General features: G+C 39.7%; 1 protein-coding gene across 2 annotated transcripts in view; it reads left to right on the top strand.

The window, feature by feature from the left end:
- The window catches only part of LOC121378576 (dynein heavy chain 3, axonemal-like), a 128908-nt gene that overhangs the window by 41851 nt on the left and 74183 nt on the right, over positions 1-12874 (top strand). For both annotated transcript variants that reach the window (XM_041506821.1, XM_041506822.1), the window contains exons 24-33: positions 52-222; positions 1727-1989; positions 2659-2860; positions 5487-5693; positions 6152-6266; positions 9103-9298; positions 10281-10680; positions 11237-11328; positions 11747-11948; positions 12681-12833. In XM_041506821.1, coding sequence (XP_041362755.1) covers positions 52-222; positions 1727-1989; positions 2659-2860; positions 5487-5693; positions 6152-6266; positions 9103-9298; positions 10281-10680; positions 11237-11328; positions 11747-11948; positions 12681-12833 — 2001 coding nt within the window. The remainder of the gene's footprint in view (positions 1-51; positions 223-1726; positions 1990-2658; positions 2861-5486; positions 5694-6151; positions 6267-9102; positions 9299-10280; positions 10681-11236; positions 11329-11746; positions 11949-12680; positions 12834-12874) is intronic.

A 12874-nucleotide genomic window follows, 5' to 3' on the forward strand; every position in this document is an offset into this window, starting at 1 on the left:
TTTCAGGGTGAATCATGACACTGACCTGTTTTTCACCATGTTTTGTTTCAGGGCGTGGCCATCCTATCGTCTGTAGATGACATCCAGGTTCTGCTGGATGACCACATAGTCAAGGCTCAGACGATGCGTGGCTCGCCGTTCATCAAACCCTTCGAGGTCGAGATGAAGGAGTGGGAAGACAAGCTGCTGCTCATGCAGGATATTCTAGACGAGTGGCTCAAGGTAACTATACATGATATTCTAGACGAGTGGCTTAAGGTAACTATACACAATATTCTAGACGAGTGACTCAAGGTAAACATAGTTGGATATTCTAGACTAGTGGCTCAAAGTAACTCTACAGGATATTCTAGACAATTGACTCACGGTAACTATACAGGATATTGTAGATGAGTCGCTCAAGATAACTATACAAGATATTCTAGACAAGTGGCTCAAGGTAACTATACAGGATATTCCAGACAAGTGGCTCAAAGTAACTATACAGGATATTATAGACTAGTGGCTCAAGATAAGCTTTGCAGGATATTCTGGACAAGTGGCTCAAATAAACACTGCAGGCTATTCTAGATCAGTGGCTCACGGTAACTATACAGGATATTGTAGTCTAGTAGCTCAGTGTAAACATTGCAGCATATTCAAGACAAGTGGTTCAAGGTAAACTGTAGGATATTTTAGGTGAGTGGCTCAGTGTAAACATTGCAGCATATTCAAGACAAGTGGTTCAAGGTAAACTGTAGGATATTTTAGGTGAGTGGATCAGTGTAAACATTGCAGCATATTCAAGACAAGTGGTTCAAGGTAAACTGTAGGATATTTTAGGTGAGTGGCTCAGTGTAAACATTGCAGCATATTCAAGACAAGTGGTTCAAGGTAAACTGTAGGATATTTTAGGTGAGTGGCTCAGTGTAAACATTGCAGCATATTCAAGACAAGTGGTTCAAGGTAAACTGTAGGATATTTTAGGTGAGTGGATCAGTGTAAACATTGCAGCATATTCAAGACAAGTGGTTCAAGGTAAACTGTAGGATATTTTAGGTGAGTGGCTCAGTGTAAACATTGCAGCATATTCAAGACAAGTGGTTCAAGGTAAACTGTAGGATATTTTAGGTGAGTGGCTCAGTGTAAACATTGCAGCATATTCAAGACAAGTGGTTCAAGGTAAACTGTAGGATATTTTAGGTGAGTGGATCAGTGTAAACATTGCAGCATATTCAAGACAAGTGGTTCAAGGTAAACTGTAGGATATTTTAGGTGAGTGGATCAGTGTAAACATTGCAGCATATTCAAGACAAGTGGTTCAAGGTAAACTGTAGGATATTTTAGGTGAGTGGCTCAAAGAAAGCTCAAGAAGAATATTCTAAACAAATGTCCCAGTGATTTTCTAGTGTAGTGGATTAAGGTAAATCTACAGAATATTTTGGATTTGTGGCTCAAGGTAACTCTATAGAATATTTTACACTAGTGGCTCAAGGTAGACACTGCAGGATATTTTAAATGAGTGGCCCAATGTACTCTATACAGGATTCAGATAATCCTCTGAAAATATTCTAGTGAATGTTAATACAGTCTGAAATGATGATAAGCTTAACATAGATCAAGTACATAAAATTCTGTTTTTCATTTCACTATAGATACAAATATTTGTACTATGGTCTAATTTTACTCATGGTGTATTCACCCTGATGCTGGTAAATCCTCCAACTAATGTAATGATTGTTTTCAGTGTCAAGCCACGTGGCTGTACCTGGAGCCGATCTTCAGCTCAGAGGACATCATGGCTCAGATGCCGGAAGAAGGCCGCAAATTCGGCATTGTGGACAGCTACTGGCGCGACATCATGACCGAAGCTGCCAAGAACACCAACTGCCTGGTGGCCACTGGTCAGCCCAACATGCTGGGGCGACTGCGCGAGGCCAATGTCCTGCTGGAGGAGATTCAGAAAGGACTCAACGCATACCTCGAGAAGAAGAGGTTGTACTTCCCCAGGTATCGTTGTTATATTAACTTTCATGTCAATGTCATGTAATGTATACTCCATGATGTCTTTCTATACATGTACTGTGTTAAATTATACACTAGCATAGAAGTTACACTTCCCCAGGTATCGTCGTTGTATTTACTTTCGTAGGGATGTCATGTAATGTATATTCCATTATGTCTTTCTGTACATGTACTGTGTTAAATTATACACTAGTATAGAAGTTATACTTCCCCAGGTATCTTGGTGATATTAACTTTTGTGGGGCTGCTATATAATGTATATTCCATTATGCCTTGTACTGTGTTAAATTATACACTAGTATAGAGATTATACATGTTTACATTAAATATATGTGTTACTGTAACAGTATAATCCATTATGCTAAATTCTGAATATATGCTGTAGTAAATTACACACTTGTATATATTATAGATGTTATTCTTCTATGGGTATCACATTCATACTTAATATTCCACATTTATGGTTTATATTACATTAATTTATTATATTCTCCAAATAAAAAGAATTTGGCATCAAGAAAGAAGTTGTAAATAAGGGTTTTGTCAATAATTTGTTTAAATTCCCATGTTACAGTATGTAATGAGAATACTACAGCTGCAATAATGTAGAAAGATTAGCCAGACTATGAAAATGTTTCACTTTTCTCTCTACAGATTCTTCTTCCTCTCTAATGACGAGCTGTTGGAGATCCTGTCAGAGACCAAAGACCCGCTGCGAGTTCAGCCGCATCTCAAGAAGTGTTTTGAAGGAATCGCCAAACTGGAGTTCACGGAAACACAAGAGATTGTTGGAATGATATCTGCTGAGAACGAAGTGGTGCCCTACTCCACTAAAATCATACCAGCCAAGGCTAAGGTGTTCAGTTGTTTATGTACTCCACCAAAATCATACCAGCCAAGGCTAAGGTGTTCAGTTGTTTATGTACTCCACCAAAATCATACCAGTCAAGGCTAAGTTGTTCAGTTGTTTACCTACTGCACCAAAATCATACCAATCAAGGCTAAGGTGTTCAGTTGTTTATGTACCGGCCTCGGTGGCGTCGTGGCAGGCCATCGGTCTACAGGCTGGTAGGTACTGGGTTCGGATCCCAGTCGAGGCATGGGTTTTTTAATCCAGATACCCGACTCCAAACCCTGAGTGAGTGCTCCGCAAGGCTCAATGAGTAGGTGTAAACCACTTGCACCGACCAGTGATCCATAACTGGTTCAACAAAGGCCATGGTTTGTGCTATCCTTCCTGTGGGAAGCGCAAATAAAAGATCCCTTGCTGCCTGTCATAAAAGAGTAGCCTATGTGGCGACAGCGGGTTTCCTCTCAAAATCTGTGTGGTCCTTAACCATATGTCTGACGCCATATAACCATAAATAAAATGTGTTGAGTGCGTCGTTAAATAAAACATTTCTTTCTTTCAGTTGTTTATGTATTCCACCAAAATCATACCAGCCAAGGCTAAGGTGTTCAATTGTTTAAGTACTCCACCAAAATCATATCAGTCAAGGCTAAGGTGTTCAGTTGTTTACCTACTCCACCAAAATCATACCAGCCAAGGCTGATGTGTTCAATTGTTTAAGTACTCCACCAAAATCATACCAGCCAAGGCTAAGGTGTTCAGTTGTTTACCTACTCCACCAAAATCATACCAGCCAAGGCTAAGGTGTTCAATTGTATAAGTACTCCACCAAAATCATACCAGTCAAGGCTAAGTTGTTCAGTTGTTTACCTACTCCACCAAAATCATACCAGCCAAGGCTGATGTGTTCAGTTGTTTACCTACTGCACCAAAATTATACCAGTCAAGGCTAAGGTATTCAGTTGTTTACCTACTCCACCAAAATCATGCCAGCCATAGCTAAGGTGTTGGAGTTGTTTGCTTACTCCACCAAAATCATGCCAGCCATGGCTAATGTGTTCAGTTGTTTACCTACTGCACCAAAATCATACCAGCCAAGGCTAAGGTGTTCAGTTGTTTACCTACTCCACCAAAATCATACCAGCCAAGGCTAAGGTGTTCAGTTGTTTACTTACTGAACCAAAATCATACCAGCCAAGGCTAAGGTGTTCAGTTGTTTACCTACTGCACCAAAATCATACCAGCCAAGGCTCAGGTGTTCAGTTGTTTACCTACTCCACCAAAATCATACCTGCCATGGCTAAGGTGTTCAGTTGTTTACCTACTGCACCAAAATCATACCAGCCAAGGCTAAGTTGTTCAGTTGTTTACCTACTGCACAAAATCATACCAGCCAAGGCTAAGGTGTTCAGTTGTTTACCTACTCCACCAAAATCTTACCAGCCAAGGCTAAGGTGTTCAGTTGTTTACTTACTGCACCAAAATCATACCAGCCAAGGCTAAGGTGTTCAGTTGTTTACCTACTGCACCAAAATCTTACCAGCCAAGGCTAAGGTGTTCAGTTGTTTACCTACTCCACCAAATTCTTACCAGCCAAGGCTAAGGTGTTCAGTTGTTTACTTACTGCACCAAGTACTGCACCAAGCATTGCACTGCAAGATTATAAAGTGGTGAGAGTTTAGTGAATTACTAAGGCTCCTTATTAAGTGTAGGATGTTGAATCAGGATGAACACTAAAACACTAGTTCTGAATTGAATAATGTGTCATTAACATAAAATTACATTATTTTAAAATTGTGGTAACAAAATAATCTATAAAAGTTCATTCTGGAACCATTATCTTATAGATTACAGATTTTTGTCTGCAAAATACTTAATAATCAAAATATCTTTTTTGAAGATTGTAAAAACAAATTAATATTTAGCTAAATTACAAAATCATTTACTCTTTTTGTCCAACGTCCAGAAGAATATTTACATTAAAAATGTCATGAGTCATGTTGTGTAGAATAATATATTTGGTGTCATTTATATAGCATGGTGAAATTAAGAACCTCAATTGTTGTCAGTATATTACTTTATATTTTTTCAGGGTGTGGTAGACAAGTTGTCACTATATCACTCTATATTTTCAGAGTATCATAGACAAATTACAGTGTAATCGATTTCAATCATGCTGTTGTTTCATTGGATGTATGGCATTGGTCATCAGGGCCCGTGCTTATAAAACTTAAAGTCTAGACTTTAATAAAGTCCAGACTTTAACGTAATGCTATTTGAATGGCATTGCCATGACGTTAAAGTCTGGACTTCATTAAAGTCTAGACTTTAAGGTTCATAAGCACGGGCCCTGGTCATCACCTAGGAGCAGCCAGTTGTGTGTCTTTAAATTATTAACACATACATGTGTAAACAAGTTTGTGTTATCAAAAATAATGAATGATGTTCTCGGTGTGTAAGAAGTAAAAGTCCCAGTTGTCAGTATATTATTTTCTATTTGCAGGATATGGTAGAAAAGTTGTCAGTTTATTACCTTGTGTTTCCAGGGTATTGTAGAGAAGTGGATACTATATTACCATCTGTTTGCAGGGTGTGGTAGAGAAGTGGTTATTATATTACTTTCTGTTTTCAGGGTATGGTAGAGAAGTGGTTACTGCAGGTGGAGGACGTCATGATCAGTAGTGTTCGTAAGGTTATTCTTGACTCAATCGCCGCGTACACACAGACGCCGCGTAAACGCTGGGTTATCGAGTGGCCCGGCCAGGTCACGCTGTGCGTCAGTAGTATATTCTGGACTCAGGAGGTCGTCGAGGCCATGAAGACTCCTGATGGAATGAAAGTAAGAAAAAAACAAGTACTTACTACTTTTAAATAATATATATACCTAACAGCGGTTTACTATTACATGTGTAATGAACTATATTTAAAATATTTTCTATAAATTTGTTTAAGGCAGTTCAGACTTTAATATGCAGGCTTTGGTTATGCTGTGTGATTATTATACGGAAATTGCTGAAATCTTGATTTTATCATTACCAAAAATATTTTTTTATATTTCTTATTTTTAGTGGCTACACATGAATTATTTAAGTTAATATTTGATAGCTCTAATTGTAGAAATATTGGTTTTAGTATTTCTTATTTTTAATGAATATTAGTGGTCGTCAAGTGAGATGTTTAAGCTGAGGTTTGAGGACTAATTTTGTAGATATATCTATATTTAGTATCGTAATATTTAATGAATATTAGTGGCTACAAGTATGGAATTAAGTTGATGTCTGACAACTGTTATTGTAGAAATACCTAGAGAAAAGCAATGGACAGATTGAAGAGATTGTGGAACTTGTACGCGGTAAACTGGAGGGAGGAGCCAGGATTACCCTTGGGGCCCTTACTGTAATTGACGTTCACGGTGAGTAAAAATAGCCTATTATTTCATTGTACGTAGTAAACTGGAGGGAGGAGCCAGTATTACCCTTGGGGCCCTTACTGTAATTGACGTCCACAGTGAGTGAAAACACCCTATTATTTCATTGTACGCGGTAAAGTGGAGGAAGGAGCCAGGATTACCCTTGGGGCCCTTACTGTGATTGACGTTCACGGTGAGTGAAAACAGCCTATTATTTGATTGGATGCAGTAAACGGGAGGGAGGAGCCAGAATTACCCTCGGGGCCCTTACTGTGATTGACGTTCACAGTGAGTGAAAACACCCTATTATTTCATTGTACGCAGTAAATTGGGGGAAGGAGCCAGTATTACCCTTGGGGCCCTTACTGTGATTGACGTTCACAGTGAGTGAAAACAGCCTATTATTTCATTGTACATGGTAAACTGGGGGAAGGAGCCAGGATTACTCTTGGGGCCCTTACTGTGATTGACGTTCACAGTGAGTGAAAACATCCTATTATTTCATTGTACATGGTAAACTGGGGGAAGGAGCCAGTATTACCCTTGGGGCCCTTACTGTGATTGACGTCCACAGTGAGTGAAAACAGCCTATTATTTCATTGTACGTAGTAAACTGGGGGAAGGAGCCAGTATTACCCTTGGGGCCCTTACTGTGATTGACATCCACAGTGAGTTAAAACACCCTATTATTTCATTGTACGCAGTAAATTGGGGGAAGGAGCCAGTATTACCCTTGGGGCCCTTACTGTGATTGACGTTCACAGTGAGTGAAAACAGCCTATTATTTGATTGGATGCAGTAAACTGGAGGGAGGAGCCAGGATTACCCTTGGGGCACTTACTGTGATTGACGTCTACAGTGGGTGAAAACAGCCTATTATTTCATTGTACACAGTAAATTGGGGGAAGGAGCCAGTATTACCCTTGGGACCCTTACTGTGATTGACGTTCACAGTGAGTGAAAATATCCTATTATTTCATTTTACGCGGTAAAGTGGAGGAAGGAGCCAGTATTACTCTTGGGGCCCTTACTGTGATTGACGTCCACAGTGAGTGAAAATATCCTATTATTTCATTGTACATGGTAAACTGGGGGAAGGAGCCAGTATTACCCTTGGGGCCCTTACTGTGATTGACGTCCACAGTGAGTGAAAACACCCTATTATTTCATTGTACGCAGTAAATTGGGGGAAGGAGCCAGTATTACACTTGGGGCCCTTACTGTGATTGACGTTCACAGTGAGTGAAAACAGCCTATTATTTGATTGGATGCAGTAAACTGGAGGGAGGAGCCAGGATTACCCTTGGGGCACTTACTGTGATTGATGTCTACAGTGGGTGAAAACAGCCTATTATTTCATTGTACACAGTAAATTGGGGGAAGGAGCCAGTATTACCCTTGGGACCCTTACTGTGATTGACGTTCACAGTGAGTGAAAATATCCTATTATTTCATTGTACGCGGTAAAGTGGAGGGAGGAGCCAGTATTACCCTTGGGGCCCTTACTGTGATTGACGTCCACAGTGAGTGAAAACACCCTATTATTTCATTGTACGCAGTAAATTGGGGGAAGGAGCCAGTATTACCCTTGGGGCCCTTACTGTGATTGACGTTCACAGTGAGTGAAAACAGCCTATTATTTGATTGGATGCAGTAAACTGGAGGGAGGAGCCAGGATTACCCTTGGGGCACTTACTGTGATTGATGTCTACAGTGGGTGAAAACAGCCTATTATTTCATTGTACACAGTAAATTGGGGGAAGGAGCCAGTATTACCCTTGGGACCCTTACTGTGATTGACGTTCACAGTGAGTGAAAATATCCTATTATTTCATTGTACGCGGTAAAGTGGAGGGAGGAGCCAGTATTACCCTTGGGGCCCTTACTGTGATTGACGTCCACAGTGAGTGAAAACACCCTATTATTTCATTGTACGCAGTAAATTGGGGGAAGGAGCCAGTATTACCCTTGGGGCCCTTACTGTGATTGACGTTCACAGTGAGTGAAAACAGCCTATTATTTGATTGGATGCAGTAAACTGGAGGGAGGAGCCAGGATTACCCTTGGGGCACTTACTGTGATTGACGTCTACAGTGAGTGAAAACAGCCTATTATTTCATTGTACACAGTAAATTGGGGGAAGGAGCCAGTATTACCCTTGGGACCCTTACTGTGATTGACGTTCACAGTGAGTGAAAATATCCTATTATTTCATTGTACGCGGTAAAGTGGAGGGAGGAGCCAGTATTACCCTTGGGGCCCTTACTGTGATTGACGTCCACAGTGAGTGAAAACACCCTATTATTTCATTGTACGCAGTAAATTGGGGGAAGGAGCCAGTATTACTCTTGGGGCCCTTACTGTGATTGACGTTCACGGTGAGTGAAAATATCCTATTATTTCATTGTACACAGTAAATTGGGGGAAGGAGCCAGGATTACCCTTGGGGCCCTTACTGTGATTGACGTTCACAGTGAATGAAAACATCCTATTATTTCATTGTACATGGTAAACTGGGGGAAGGAGCCAGGATTACTCTTGGGGCCCTTACTGTGATTGACGTTCACAGTGAGTGAAAACATCCTATTATTTCATTGTACATGGTAAACTGGGGGAAGGAGCCAGTATTACCCTTGGGGCCCTTACTGTGATTGACGTTCACGGTGAGTGAAAACATCCTATTATTTCATTGTACGTGGTAAACTGGGGGAAGGAGCCAGTATTACTCTTGGGGCCCTTACTGTGATTGACATTCACGGTGAGTGAAAACATCCTATTATTTCATTGTACGTGGCAAAATGGAGGGAGGAGTTACCTTTGTTTTTGTTTCCTCTCTCAGCACGTGACACAGTGTTCAGCTTGACGAGAGACAACATTCGGAGCCCTCACGACTTTGACTGGCTCGCCCAGCTGCGCTACTACTGGGAGGATGATGTCATTGTGCGCATGATTACCACAGACATCAACTACGGCTATGAATACCTGGGCAACACGCCGCGCCTGGTGATAACTCCGCTCACAGACAGGTGTTACAGGTAGGTCACTTCACATCCACTATGAGTACCTGGTGATAACTCCGCTCACAGACAAGTGTTACAGGTAGGTCTCTTCACATCCACTACGAGTACCTGGTAATAACTCCGCTCACAGACAGGTGTTACAGGTAGGTCACTTTACACCAACTGGAGATTCTAGTTTTTATCTTCAGACCATCAAAAGTGAAAATAGATGTTACCCTGATGTTATGTGCAGAAACATTTTGTGATTGTTTGAAACTGTACATGTTCTTGAGTTAGTGTGTTACCTAAATGTAAAAATTTGTTTTGTTTAACTAGAGCACATTTATTTATTCATGATTGGCTGTTGGATGTCAAACATTTCGTAATTCTGATATATAGCTGAAAATTCAGATGTCGAACTCCCACTCTATATGTTATTGATGATAATGAGAAACCTTATCTATGACACTGGTCAGTCCTCAGGATTCCATCAGTTTGTTGAACTGTCTCTATTAATGTTTTTTTTTATAATATGTGCTAGCTATAAGTTGGAAGTGACAGATCAAACTAGTGATTCTTTACTTTTAATTTACTATTAATACTTATATCCCAGTAAGGTTTATGCAGTCTGTCCTGGATAAACATTCACGGTCTATCCAGGTCAGAGGTTAATGGATTAGTGAGAAGGAAGCTGACACTGTGTGTCCAAGCCTGTACATACCAGCAGACAGTTTTGTCAACAGTGCTCCACGACTGGTTTATCAAAGACTGGTGTGTGCTGTCCTGTCTGTGAGAAGATACTTATTAAAGATTCCTTCCTACTAATGGAACTATATATCGGGTTTCCTCTAAAGACTGCATCAGAATTACCAAATGTTTGACATCCAATAAGTTATGATTAATTTAGTAATATCCACTAGTCATGCTGTTAAACAACAACAAACAAACCATTATTATCTTTTTAATCAACTTTGGTATTACTAATATAACTGTTCTGTTTGTTTTGCCGTTCCTCTAGAACTCTGATGGGAGCATTGAAGTTGAACCTGGGAGGGGCACCGGAAGGCCCCGCGGGGACAGGTAAAACAGAAACGTGCAAAGACTTGGCTAAAGCCGTTGCTAAACAGTGTGTGGTCTTCAACTGTTCCGACGGCCTCGACTTCAAGGCCATGGGAAAGTTCTTCAAGGGTTTGGCCCAGGCAGGAGCGTGGGCGTGTTTTGACGAGTTCAACCGCATTGAGCTGGAGGTGTTGTCTGTGGTGGCTCAACAGATTCAGAGTATCCAGATTGCGATCGCAGCCAACCTCAAGAGATTCATGTTTGAGGGGACGGAGTTGTCGCTGAATCCAACCTGCACCATGTTCATCACCATGAACCCAGGATACGCTGGCAGGCAGGAGCTGCCAGACAACCTAAAGGTTTGTTACAAGTTTTATTTGATTTTAGCAACAGTGTTGGTGATATTTAACAGATGTCGTACCTGGTTTTTACATTTCTGTCCATGTGTGAGTTCTCACAGTATTTATTGCACACCGTTCAAACACAATGTGTCAGTTTGAAAACATTTTATTATTATGTAATGGTTAATGCCCTGAAATACAATGGTTTACTATTTAAAAAACAAAAATGGTGGTATTTTTTAAATATTGAATTATATTTTTTAAATGCGATGACGTTTCAGTGTTTATTGAAATGTCTTTAATTATGTATGGCAAAATTTACAAAAGGTGGTCATATTAGATCTTTATCAGATTTAACTACAGACAGAATTACACTTGTGACTTGTGTAATTGTGGCTAAGTACCAGTGTTTATGAGAAGTTATAAAATATACACGCCTGTTCAGGAAGTACGCATGCTTAAGAAATAAATGCCTCTTTTAACTTTGCCCATAATGTTTATAGAGATGTGTTTATATATGAAATGTTATATAAACTGTGTAGTAATGTTTCTTTGTGTGACCGCTGTGTTACAGGTGTTGTTCCGTACAGTGGCCATGATGGTGCCGGATTACGGTATGATCGGAGAAATCGTACTCTACTCTGTCGGATTTGTCGATGCTAGGAGGTTTGTGAAAACAGATAATTTTAACATCAGTTTTTACATTTTCATAAGTGACATCACTACAGTGGGAATAACACATTTTGGAGGGAAAACACCCTAGTGATTGGTAACACTGTTATTTCACTCATACTTTCAGATATTTTACTATATTTTATATAATAATTTGTAACATTTAGATATAATTACAAACTTACTGCCATTATACAGTTTACTTTATTCTGATTGGACGACGTTGCTTAAAAAATTATGTCATCTTTCGATAAACCTCAGAAAATTATGTCATTATGTCAAATGCTACGTGATGTTATACAATTTGTGATTATTATAAATCGATAAATTTATGCACAAAATTACAAACAATTATTATATAACTTTACTATTTATTAATTGGTTTAAAAACACTGTTTTATGTTTTTGTCAGCTTGTCTAACAAGATTGTTGCGACGTACCGGCTGTGTTCGGAGCAGCTGTCGTCACAGCACCACTATGACTACGGCATGCGTGCCGTCAAGTCGGTGCTGACAGCGGCAGGCAACCTCAAACTGAAGTTCCCAGAAGAGGCTGAAGCCGTGCTGCTGTTGAAAGCCATCAATGATGTCAACCTGCCCAAGTTCCTCTCTCAGGTCAGTAGCTGTGTCTTGTCACCAACTGTAAGTCTTGTCCTTGTCAGGCATAAGTTCAAGGGAGGGTGGCAAGGCTGTGCATCTCTCTGCTAACCTCAAACTATCACAGAAATACAGTTTAATAGAGGGGCAGAGAGAGATACAATGTTTTGGTCATGTGTGTGTGTGTTTCTGTGGCAGATTACCTACTACCGTATATTGTCGTGTATTAGAACTAAGAGGTCGGTTTATCCAAGGAGTCGGCTAATACACGGCAATATACGGTATATAAAATGCATGTTAGTTTAAATTGGAATACTATTGGTTCTCTTCCTTTTTTTTAAAACTTGCATCTCCTCCCTAGACAAATTCCATATTCTCTCCTGATTGTGGTGCTGATTGTTAATGTAGTTCATATAAATTCACATTTAATTTTCAGTTCTTATTTGTTGATATTTTCATCTATGTTAATTGGGGAATGCAACATTTATTGTTCATCTTTAACTAATTTGTATGCTACCATTTAACTTTCACAGAAAACACCATAAACTATGTTGTGTGGCGAATTTTCAACAAAGTATCGTATTCCATTATTTTGGATAACTTATCTCCTTTTCACTCAGTATTGTTTACTGCATTTAGTCTATTGATCATACAATGTCAGTAAATATATTCCTTGATTTCAGTTTGTATGTTTTTTTTGTTGTAACAATTGACACTGACATATGCACTTTTAAATGTGTTGTTTTGTAGGATGTGCCACTGTTTGGAGGTATTATCTCTGATTTGTTTCCTGGAGTCGACTTACCAAAACCGGATTACGGCGTCTTTATGGAGGCTCTCAAAGACAACATTGCCAAGCGTAAACTGCAGCCAGTTCCGTGGTTCATAGAAAAAATTATTCAGGTTCTTACACTACATTACTTTAAATTTTATTACCAAGTGTG

The sequence above is a fragment of the Gigantopelta aegis genome, chromosome 8, assembly GCF_016097555.1.
Source record: "Gigantopelta aegis isolate Gae_Host chromosome 8, Gae_host_genome, whole genome shotgun sequence".
In the NCBI taxonomy this organism is placed as follows: Eukaryota; Metazoa; Mollusca; class Gastropoda; order Neomphalida; family Peltospiridae; genus Gigantopelta; species Gigantopelta aegis.